This window comes from Capricornis sumatraensis, chromosome 2 (assembly GCF_032405125.1).
Source record: "Capricornis sumatraensis isolate serow.1 chromosome 2, serow.2, whole genome shotgun sequence".
In the NCBI taxonomy this organism is placed as follows: Eukaryota; Metazoa; Chordata; class Mammalia; order Artiodactyla; family Bovidae; genus Capricornis; species Capricornis sumatraensis.
Genome location: NC_091070.1, coordinates 221,790,503 through 221,802,500, shown reverse-complemented (window position 1 = coordinate 221,802,500; position 11,998 = coordinate 221,790,503). Strand labels below are relative to the sequence as shown.

Below are 11,998 nucleotides of genomic sequence, written 5' to 3'. Positions count from 1 at the left end.
CCCGGCCATCCCCGGAGTGTGGCCCACGACCCGGCCCCGCCGCCAGGGCCGGCGAGCCGTCCACCCGTCTTCCGCCATCCACACGCGACAGATCCGTCTCCCATCTGAGTCTGACCCCCGAGGCTCGACATCCCGGGGACAACGCTCTCGAGCGAGGCGGCCCAGACCGTGACCGCACGCCGCCACCAGCTGCGGCTCGGGGGGCGAGGGCGGGCGCGACGGGCTCCCCCTCACCACCAGCTGCGGGGCCGGGGAGGCCGAGGCCGACCGGGCGTCGCGCCCCGACACAGCCCCCCCCTTCCCCCAGGGCTCGCACCACGGGGGGCCGGCCGCACGCACACGGCCCCCCACCTGCCGGACGCCCGGCGGGGCCCAGCGGGACCCTCCCCCGACTCGGAGGGGGGAGGCGCGGGCCGCGGTAGGCAACGAGCGGCACACGGCCCCACCGCGGGGCCGGGGGAGTTCTGCTCTGCCCACGTGCTCTGGCAGTCGCCACGGTGGCCACTGCGCACTCGGGAGGGGCAGCGGCTGGGGGGTCCGGTACCCCAAGGCTCCCTCTCGGATCGCTAGAGAAGGCGTTCTCCCCGAGGGCGCGCCGTCCCTCACCCGGACCGTGTCGCCTTCGGGCCCACGGAGGCGCTCCACGAGCCACCAGTCCTCAGCTGGGTGGGAGGGGCCTGCGGTACAGGGGAGCGGACCACCACACAGGAGCGTGTGCGCGGTCAGGGCCAGAGCGGAGCCCGCGTCCCGCCCCCTGCAAGGCCTCATCCGCCAAGGCCTCCGCGACGAGGGGAACAGGCACGCCTCTCCCTACCGCCTCGACCCCCCCCCCCAGAGAGAGCCACTCACGGGACACACACGCCACCGTGGCGGGGACCCGAGGGGGACACCGGGTTAAGGGAAACGACACCACCACTCGGCCTCAGGCACCTGAGGGACGACCTGGAGCGCTCCAGGGGCACCACCGAGGGTCACACGAGGCACGCTCACACACCCGCGTGGGGTGCGCAGCGCGGCGTCGGCGGCGGCACAGCCCTCCCCGCCACAGGGAGGGCCGCTCGCCGGGCACACGCCGAGAAGGCGAAGCGAGAGCAATCTGCTGTGTCAGAAGACCAACGGCCCCCACTGACGCCCCGAGGCAAAGGAGACCGAAGATCAGGGCCAGAAGCCACACCCAACCCCTGCCTTCCTCACCCTCCCTGATGGGCAGCGAGGGGGGGAGAAGACAAGCGAGGGGCCCCGCGGACAGACCGAGAAGAGCAGACGCGTTCACTGGGAACGCCCGTCCCTCGTCTGGCACGGCTTAGGCTCGGCCCGGGAGAACACGACCACACCACATCGATCTGTTGAGCCAAGGTGGAGCGGGGGGGGAGGCACGGTGAGGACAGTCACCAGAGGGGCCCGCTTTAAGCCTCGCCGGCAACCTCCGCCCCCCCCACCTCGCCTCAGGCGAGAGCGGCCGACGACCCCCAAGAGGAGAACGCCTGACACGTGGCACGGAGCCCACAGGGCGGGGGTCGCCCCAGCCGCAACCAGGTGCCCACAGCGGGGGCGAGGGATGCACAGGGTAGAAGACCCACACGCCACCTCGCCCCGCCACCCTCGGGTCGCCCAGAGACCGGAGGTGGCACCAAGGGTCGGGTCAGCCAGACGACACCACACAGGAGCCGGCGCACAGGCCCAGGCGGGCGGCTCCAGCGGCAAGGGCCGAACCGGGCACCAGCTGGCGGCCCAGAAGCCCAGAGCCCCGCGTGCGTCCAGAGACCCACAGTCCTCGGTGGCAGACACCAAAGGAGACCGTGTCAGCACTTACCTGGTGGCAAAAAAGGCCTATTAAGGGCGACGAAATGACAGCAGCTGACAGCGGAGCACATCGACGACGCGCAGGGAGGGCCCCCGGAACCTTGTCCCGGCCACCTGTCCCCAACGCTGCCCCATAAACACCAGGCCCCGAGCTCTCTTGGGGGGGGGGGGGTCATCTGGTCGACCGGGAGGGGGGAGGGGGCGCGTGGTGGCCAAAGCGGGGGCGCGGGCACCAAGGGGGGGCGGGGGGGAAGCTGGCCGAGGACGCCCTCCCCGCCTCGTCCACGCGGGCAGGGGTACCGGTCCGTCCGAGTCTCCGAACGGGGATTTGGCTTCGATGTGCAAAAGGAAAACAGAAGACAGAACCGTCAGCGAGGCGCTTCCCACGAGACGAGCGGGCCCCGACCGTCCTAGACGGGGCACCCAGGACGGCCCGAGCCGGCCCCCACCTCCCGACTGGGATTCAGGGAGCCGGAGAGGGGGGAGCCAAAGTCGCGTCCGACGACCGAGACCCACGAGGGCACGCCGAAGGGTCGAGCGCGCCCTCCCCGGCCACCCGCGGAAGCAGGGTCCGGTCCATCCACGTCTCCGGACCCGTCAGGACTCTGACAAAGAAAAAGCATGTGTGCCGGGAGACGCCTCGGGCGACCGGACCCCACGGGGGGACCGCACACGCGCCTCCCCCGGTCAACCCTCGGGTTCCCCCACCTCCGGAGTGCCACGCGGAAAACACCTCGGGCAGAAAGGACCCGAGGGCCCGGACCCTGGCGCGCCCTCCGGCGACCTCCAAGCCACCGTCTGGGCCGGTCCCCACCTCCGGAGCGGGGCCGAGGGCGAAGCAAACGCTCCTGAGGGGCGAAGCAAACGCTCCTGAGGGGCGAAGCAAACGCTCCTGAGGGCGGCCCAGGAGGCGTCCGGACCGCCGAGCCCGAGTCCAGGCGCTCCGGGCAGGGAAGACCCTCTCCCCGCCCACCGCGGCGGCCCGGCCCAGGCAGGGTCCGGGCGGTCCGTCCCCGTGGCCGCAGGGGCACGGGGAGATGCTGGTCGACCCGGTCAGGCCGCCCCGCGAGCCGGCTCCGGGGCGCCGCGACGGTCACCCTCCTCAGAAACCTAGAGAACCAATCTCCGGCGACAGCGGGACTGTCCCTAGGCCTCGGCGCCACCGGGACTGTCGCCGCCAGCGTCGCCGGTGTCTGAGAGCTCTGCCTCGGGCCCAGAGGCTGAGTCACAATCCTCCTGAAAGGCCTCGCCGAAGCTCCAGAGGGGAGGGACAATATACAAGCGGCCGCCAGGTGGCTCCCGACAAGCGACTCGAACGTCCCGAGGACGGGTCGCTGTCGCCGGCCGCCGGGGACGCCACCGCGCCGGCCGCCCAGACGCCCGAGCTCGGCCCGGAGCCTCCGCCGCCGAGCGACGCGACGCGACGCGACCCCGGCCGCAGAGGAAGGGAGAGACGCTGGGAAGGATCTCCTCAGGAGGCTGCCACGAAGGAGACTCACTCCCCCACGCGACTCCGGGGTGCTGGGGGGGACATTCCACGGAGACGCCGGCGGGCGGTGGGGGCTCGGGGCGGGGTCGGCGGAGAGAGGGGCACCAGCGGCATCGCAGACTCCCCCGGCCCCCCTCCCCCGAAAGAGAGAGGGAGGGAGGGAGGGAGGGAGGGAGGGAGGGAGGGAGGGGCCGGCAAAGCGAAACCAGGCGAGCGCTGCTCGGAGAACAAAGCAGGACTTTGGAAAGCAGACACAGACACGCGAGCCCAGGAGCAAGAAAGGAAAAGGAGGAGACACACTCGGAACCCCCAACAAGAGAAGGCACCACTCAACCTGGGTGGAGACCGTGACAAAGTCCGAAGACAACACACCCAAGCACGCGCCGGTGGGTGGGGAAAGTGCACCTGAGGTCAGGAGAACATGGATTTCAAAGTCACTGAACTGGCCACAAACACCAGAACGGCAGGCGGGCGGGAGGGCGGGCGGGAGGTCTGGGGTGGCAGGGCTGCGGGGGTGGGGGTTGGGAGGGGCGGGGCGGGGGGGCCTGGGGTGCGGGGGCGGGGGGGGGGGCGGCTGAGGGGCGTGGAGGTGAGGAGGACCGGACCGAGTCGATAGGGATCCACTAAATAAACCCCGTGTTCCATGACCACAGCCAGTTACATGAATACATAACTTTTTGAAGCAGATCAGAAAGGAAATGAAACAGAACCACCAGGCAGGAAAGTCAAGTCATAGAACTGCTCCGGCTGCTTAAAAGTCAGAGAGAGGGAGAGGGAGAGGGGGAGGGGGAGGGGGAGGGGGAGGGGGAGGGGGAGGGGGAGGGGGAGGGGGAGGGGAGGGGGAGGGGGAGCGAGAACGCAGACACATGCGCATATACGCGTGTCCATATGTATACGCACGCGTATTCGCGTCTATATATACGCGCACACGTGGGTATAAACAAACACGTTCAAAGGGCATGCTCACATACACGCATGTGTCTGTGTGCGCACGTGTATGCCTAGGCGTTTCTACTGTGCGTGTATGCTTGCGTGTATATACGTAGACACAGGCATATAGACACAGACGTCCACGGAGATACACAGGCACGAATACACATGCTCATCTGTGCAGATACGTCGGTATCCATAGACACATACATATACGGGGAAAGCGCAAGCATATTGCAAAAGGGGCTTTTCTGTCCAAAACGGATCAAGGCGTCAGCAGACAACTCAGCCTCCAAAAGGGAAACGACCCCCGATGAGCGAAGTGGGCAGGCAGGGGGCCCGAGCAGACACCTTCCTCCCAAAGAAAGGGACAACAGACAGACACCCAGAAGCACAAGGTAGAAAACACATCAGCGGCAGGGCTGGGCTGGGCTGGGCTGGGGCTGCCGGGGGTGGGGGCGGGCTCGCGGAAGCACCCCGGGGCGTTTATCTGGACAAGGATCCTTCTCCTTCGGAGGGGAAAGGCCCAGGGGCTGGAATCGCAATCGCGACAGCAAGTTCGAACCACGAGAAGACAGCGGCTCCTGATCGATCGAACGCGTCTTTGCTGCCGCTGAGGAACATGTGGGCGGACTCAGAGAGATCACATCTCATCCCCTGGGGCCTCCCAGAGAGAGAAACCACATCCCTAGGGAAAAGAGTCCTGCGATTCCCTCGGAACACTCCACCAAAGAGTCCCCCTTCGACCCAACCCAGCCACTCCACGGAGTGCCCACGGAGGGGACAGAGAAGATACGGACGTGTGTATGTGTGGGATCGACCCCCATACCTAGGTAGACATCCGTACACACAGAAGGAGAGAGCTCTCTGTCTGTGTGCCTACGCCTGTATCTATTCACACACACACACACACACACACACACACACACACACACACACACACACACACACAGAGGAATGGGACTCAACCACCAGAAGGGAATGAAATCTCACAGTCTGCAGGAACTTGGAGAGACCTTTAGAGGGGATGATGCTCAAGGAAATACCTCAGAGCCGTCGTTTCCACGCAGTACCTACCAAACGATACACCGTGAACACAACAGAACCAAAGAGAAACAGGCTCCTAAGATACCACCACGGAGCACATGAGGGGTGGCCCGAGGAGGGAGCGGGGGACACGGTGGCGGGGGGTGGGGTGGGGGAGAGAACGAGTGAACGAGCGCCACCGGTGAGGGAGACAGATGAAGCGGTGCCACCTCCCACTTAGGAAATCCATGAGTCACGGGCACGTCACGACACCAGATGTCATCTGCCGTGACACCAGGTGGTGACGGACGGTCCCTCGCTAGACGTATCCTGGCGATCGCTGTGTCAGGCGCTACACTCGAAGCCATCGTCGGTACAGCTGAAAAGGAACGGGGGAACAGAACACGAAGAAAAAAAAAAAAGGAAAGGAAGCAGGACGGGAGGAAGGAAAGAAGGCGAAAGGAAACGTTGGCAGTCAGTCAGAGGTCCGTTTGAGAAGAGTGGGACCTGCGTGTGTGTGGAGGGGCGGGGAGTGGGGAGGCGGGGAGAGAAACTAGGGTGAGTAGGAGGACGGGGAGCAGGAGGAGGAGAAAGAAAAGGACCGATGGCCTCGAGGGGGAGGGGGAGATCAAGGATCCAAGGAGTGGACAGGACGGTCAGGTGAGTGCCATAGGGAAAGGAAACGAAGCCAACCCACGAACACCCTCCCCACGGTGGTTGCGTTCAGTCCAAGATCAAGATGTGGGTAGCACGGTGTCCTCCAGCGCACGGGGACGCACAGGCCTGCCTTGGCGTGGGAGTTCAGGATCAGCCTGAACGCTGAAGCCGTTCTGTTCATCCACGGCTGGCACGTACCATGGTCCCACGACATTCACACATCCTAGCAAACCATCGAAAGACTCTCACTCACTCGCCATGAAACACGTAGAGAACAGAAAAGGAGGGACCCGATGGTGGCTGGCTGGCTGGCTGGCTGGCTGGCTGGCTGGATGACCATGAGAGTCTGAGGATGGAACCCATGGACAGAAAAGCATCCGATTCCCTTGGGTCAAGAATCGGTCTCGCCTTCTGTGCCTGGTGTCCTTCCTACGTCTGGAGGATTCCCTCCCCCCCCCCCCCCACCCCGCTCCCAGCTCGAAGGTGCTCTCAAGGTCCCCGCCGGCACGCTCTCTTCGGAGCGCCCGTCTGAAGGGGAACGTTCTCTTCCACGTCCCCGCCCTGAGACCGCTTCAGCCTGGCCCGCCCCTCCACCCCCGCCTGCCTCTCTCCCTCCTGCTCCTCCTCCTCCTCCTCGGAACTCCTGAGCGCTCCTCGCCCCGGCCTCTCACCCCACACGGTGGCGGTGTTGGCCTAGGTGTGCTCAGGCGCCTCCTCCCCGCATCCCAGGGGACTGCCGCTGTCTCTCGACTGCGTCGTCCTGGGACCCTGTGTTTCCCGGCCTTTTCTGCGGGTGGGGGAGACCCGTCCGGGGGTGTGGGGGAGCCTGCATGCGGGGGGAAGGGTGGGGGCAGAGAGGAGGAGGAGGGGGAGGAGGAGGAGGAGGAGGAGGAGGAGGGACGACACGACTCCCCAGTGCCAGTGTGTGCCTGTGGCCCGGGAAACAGAGGACGCAGCGGGCTGGCTCCGAAAAGGGGATCGGTCCCGAGATCGGGCACGTTTGTTCTTTGCAGAGGCCCTGCAGGTCGAACAGGCAGGGGCAAGGATTGGGCTTCCCGCACGGAGAACTGTTCACCCATCGTGGAAACAGGCGTCTGTCACACCGGGGCTTCGGCTCTCGGTGCGATGTCCACGAGCCGTAGCCACTGAAACGTGCGCGCGCTGGAGCCGGCGCCGTGCAGAGGGCGATCTCATCCGGCTCCTCGTGTCCTTCCAGTGAGTAGGCCGGGATCTCGGGGAGAACAGAAATCCAGAGAGCTGCATGAACCTGACCGTCACGCTTTCAGAAGCCAAGGGAACCAGAAATGAGGTTCACTCGCGTGTGGGTCTGTCTCTCCACGGGACGAATCCTCTCTGTGAGCAGATGAGGGTTCCGGGGGCCCCGTGGAGCAGAGAGGATAGACCGTTCCCTCAGGCCCCCTGCTCCTCCCATGCACGCGCACGCTCCCCAACGGTCGGTCCTAGGAACAGCCTGCCCCAGAGGAGCGTGCTGGCCACCACCCACCTCCACGGAGACGGAGACGGCAGTGTCCGTCCGCGTCAGTCATCCTCGTCCAGAGTCCCCGGGCTGCATGCCCTCGCCTTCACGCCTGGCGCCGTCCGTTCTGTAGGTTTGTGTCGAACCTGCCCGGAGCCCTGTGCCATCGTCCCGGATCAGGGGTTCGGTGGAAAACACCCCGTCCCCCCGCCTCATCGGCAGGTGGATCCTTCACCACTGGGCCACCAGGCAGGGAAGTCCCTTCACAGCCTTCTAAAAGCATCTACCCTGAAACATTCCATGTCGTCCTCCAAAATCACTGGACCATCACGACTGAAATGAAGGAAACTATGTGAGTTCAAGAATGTCTTCACTCCTCAGTGCTTCTTGCTTTAGAACCACGAAGGCATCTCTCTCTCTCTCTCTCTCTCTCTCTCTCTCTCTCTCTCTCTCTCTCTCTCTCTCTCTCACACACACACACACACACACACACACACACACAGAGGGGGCTCATCGTCCAAAAGAAACCAACTGTTGTGTTTAATCCATCCCCTTTGTTGTGGCCGTTGTGCCATCGCTAGTCAAAGAAGCTGATCTCATGTGGAATCCGATGTCTTCTCTAGGACACTTCAAGAAGCAGCAAGAGTGCCGGTTTGTGAGAAACGAAGGTCAACCCGTCACGATGCGATCCCTTTTCCTGGCCTGATCGTTCAGAAACTCTCCCATCCCAAGCGGGGGACGTCAGGATATCCATCTTGAGTTTGGGACTGGGGCTTCCCCGGCGGCTCCGTAGGAAACCATCCCGTGCCCGCGCAGGAAACACGGGTTTCATCCCCGGCCCGGGAAGATCCCACGTGCTACAGAGCCACGAAGCCCATAGGCCTCGCCGATGGAATCTGTGCTCTCGATCCTGGCCGCTGCGAGCGCTGAGCCCACACCCGGCAGCCACTGAAGCCCACGTGCCCCAGAGCCCACGCTCCCCAAGAGGAACCACAGCCACGAGAAGCCCAGACACACAAGCGCAGAGCGGCCCCCTCCTCCACGGAGAGAGAACGGCTCGCACGGCAGTGAAGGCGCAGCACACCCCCACAGACATCAAAGACATCCCGTGATTCGAAAGCAAGACGGGCTCTGGGATGGGATGCCGTCGGCCAAGACCTCGTCCTATCCCTCGGGAAGCTCGCTGACTCTGAGGTAGAGGAGATCAAGAGACCGCCGCTCACCGTGCCATCGGAAGTGTGGGAAGCTCTCCCTACAGTGCTGAGAGCCCAGTGGAGACGTGACCCGTGGGGACCGTGAGCGTGCCTGTTCTCGTGAAGAAGTCCTTCCCAGTCCGGGCTCTGGAGATCGGCCTGCAGACAGTGGACGGCCATCCCTCTCGGCTCCCTGCAGGCCCACGGGTCCGGGCGTGCTGTGCCCCCAGCATCTGCTCGCATCTTCTGGGCCCGTCTCCCCCATGGTGCTCCACTCGCTTTGAATCCTTCTCCCCTCTCGTCTGACATGTTTTCTTTCCTGTTCGACTCTTTCCGGCTCCCCAGGCACCACTTCGCATCGTTCTTCTCTTCTCATCGCACTCGTCTCGTGGAAAGAATTCCACGTATCTCTGCCCTGTGCCCCAAGGAGTCTGTCATCGCTCCATTCATCTGGGGATGGACTGGCACGCAGGCAACCCTGGCCCACGAAAACCGTGGTTCCGTGTGGATGGAACGACTCGCCGACGACCGCAGGGGGCTTGTGGACGTGGACGGCTGGCACCGGGGAGTCGTCCTGCGGACACACCCTCGGGCACCATCGCGTTCGCGGGAGCGTTTGGGTTGCCGTCGTGGTCGCCGCCGTATTCCCTAAGACGTGTGCGGTCGCACTGGATTCCGACGGCGTCTATTGGAAAAGAATGGATCCTTCCCCGGATCCCCTCCGAAGGACTTCGAAAAGAGTCGTGGTCGAGACATGATCGATCTTTCCAACACTCTCACTTCTGGGTAGACATCTAAAGAAAAGAGACACAGAATCTAAATCTCAGAGAGACATCTGCACTCCCATGTCCACGGCAGCATCAGTCACACGGGTCAAGAGAGGGAAACAGCCCGAGTGTCCATCAAGGGAAGAAGAGGGAAAGAAGACACACGATCCAGATAGAGATCGATCGATAGGTAGACATAGATGTCCCACGGAGCCACAGGAACGAACACATTCTTATCTGGTGATAGCATGGATGTGACTTAGGGCGTGATGCCAAATGACTAAGTCAGGTAGAGAAAGAAAAAGACTTTCTCGTGCCACTTACATGCCATGGATGGCCATCAAAAAAAAAAGAAAGAAAGAAAGAAAGAAAACGATCATCACAGAGCGGCTGGGGGAGGGAGAAATGGGAAGATATTGCATTGATGTAAGGGGGAAAGAAAAAAAAAAAACCGACTTCACGGATAAGGTACATCTGTACTGTACACGTCACAACGAGCACGGTGATTCTAATGAACAGCATTATTATGATCGTATGATACTATTCGGAGAAGGCCATGGCACCCCTCTGCAGTCCTCTTGCCCGGAAAATCCCATGGACCGGAGGAGCCTGGTGGGCCGCAGTCCACGGGGTCGCTAACAGTCGGACACGACTGAGCGACTTCCCTTCCACTTTTCACTTTCACGCCTTGGAGAAGGACATGGCAACCCACTGCAGGGTTCTTGCCTGGAGAATCCCAGGGACGGGGGTGCCCGGTGGGCTACCGTCCGTGGGGTCGCACAGATTCGGACACGACTGAAGCGACGCAGCAGCAGCAGCAGCAGCAGCAGCAGCAGCATGATCATCTGAGAAAGTTGCCATGACAGTGGACATGAATCACTCTCCTCCCGTCCAATGGCAGAAGGAAATGGCCACCCACTCTAGGATTCTTGCCTGGAACTGTCCACGGATGGAGGAGCCTGGTAGGCTACAGTCCGTGGGGTCGCAAAGAGTCGAACACGACCGAGTGACTTCACTTTCTTTCACATCCAGTCATGATCTGTATGGGTTGTGAGAAAGCTATGAGCTACCGCTTGGGTGGTCATTATTCTTCTGCAACATACAGGTGCCTCTTGTCCCCATTCTGTACACATGAGAACGGAGGATGTCATATGTCCTTCACGGAGGAAATGATATTTCAATACACCTGGAAATTAAACACATAAAATCACCTAGTTGTCTTGTCTTTCCATGAAGAGTCAGTATCGGCTGCGCTAAAAAAAAAAAAAAAAAAAAACAGAAAAAAGAAAAGAAAGAAAGAAAGAAAAAGAAAGCTTTCTTTGGGGGTCTTCGATATGGCCATGCAGGGACACAGGTTTGAATAAAAACCGGGGGAACGTTCCCCAGGAAAGAGTCGGGGGCTTAGAAAGCTGAAGCTCCGTGAGGTTGTAAAGCGACCCGAGAGCAATGAGGATGGACTGTCACGCAAACAAGGGACCGTCTCTTCTTCCAGGGTCCATAGACGGTCACCAGTGAGGCAGGGAAAGGGGAGGGTGTGTGGGATAGGGGTCTTGAATGTCGGGAACACTGTTTCGAGGATCCGGAGGCCTCTGTTCCCCAGGAGGTGCTCCGAGTTTCCAGACTGAGACACAGACCTCTTCCTCCATGGCCCGCCCCTTCTCTATTTTGGGGCGCTCTCTTGGCGATGCTGACTCCACTTTGATTTTCCTGTCACATGTCATCCCCTTTTGCATTCAAAGATACCATTCCATCATGGAAACAAGAGACCTGGTTTATCTCTTTAGAGAGGATTCGAATGAGACAGGATCACTATCCGTGGCGTGGTTTCGGGCACGAACGACCCACACGGGGATCCATGCCACATCTCTCTTTGCCATAGAGAAAGGCTGTGTATGGCAAATGATGCCACGGGATCGGCGAGTTCCTCGGGCTCAGCACTCTCTCGACTTGGCTGCGGTTTTGGTTTTGTTCCCTTCCGTGTTTGCTCGCTTGCTGACCCGCACGTTCTCTCCGGATAGGGCAGCCCATCGAAGCGGAAACACAATCCAGTCTGTGTGGATCCTATTCACGCATCCGATGGGGAGATCAACGACCTCTACGTGGATCCATACACATGGCCGTGTTGGGTTCAGGAGGACCCTTTGGTGTTTTCTGGGTGCGCCCTTTGTTGTCCATGAGCTCACGTGCCTTTCGGGGACATGGCTGATGGAGACGGACACCAAGCAGCAGGGCAGCGAGCTGGCGTCTCGGCCTAGAGCGGTTTCCCAAATGACATCTCAGAACCAGGGCTGAGACAGCCATCCCTCCCCGGGCCCCCCTCGTCGCCGGGGAGGGGTGGGGTGGGGTGGGGGTGGGGGGTGTGAGGTTGGGGAGATGGGGGTGGGAGCCGGGTCCGGGTGCGCGCACGCACGCGCCTGTGTGTGTGAGTGGGGGGGGGGGGGGGGGGGCGGGGCGGGGAGGAGACGGGACTGGGCTCGGGGTTGGGGGTGCCCGAGGTGAGGGGACCGTCCCGGTCCCCCTGAGACGTGAAGGCAGGTTCTGTCCCGCTGAGAACTCCCTGCCTTCAGGGGCGCGCGAGGAGAGCAGGTTTCTCTCCAATCCATTTAGTAAACGGTTTTGAAACAGTTTCCAGACAAAAAGTATCACACAGTTATAC

General features: G+C 62.1%; 1 protein-coding gene across 1 annotated transcript in view; it reads left to right on the top strand.

The window, feature by feature from the left end:
* LOC138070894 (collagen alpha-1(III) chain-like) overlaps positions 1-1,203 on the top strand; it is a 2,386-nt gene extending 1,183 nt beyond the window's left edge. Inside the window, exons 1-2 of the mRNA XM_068962217.1 lie at positions 1-360; positions 836-1,203. The exon at positions 1-360 is cut by the window's left edge and continues 1,183 nt beyond it. Of these exons, the coding sequence (XP_068818318.1) occupies positions 1-360; positions 836-1,203 (728 nt within the window). The remainder of the gene's footprint in view (positions 361-835) is intronic.
* Positions 1,204-11,998: the final 10,795 nt, after the last annotated feature.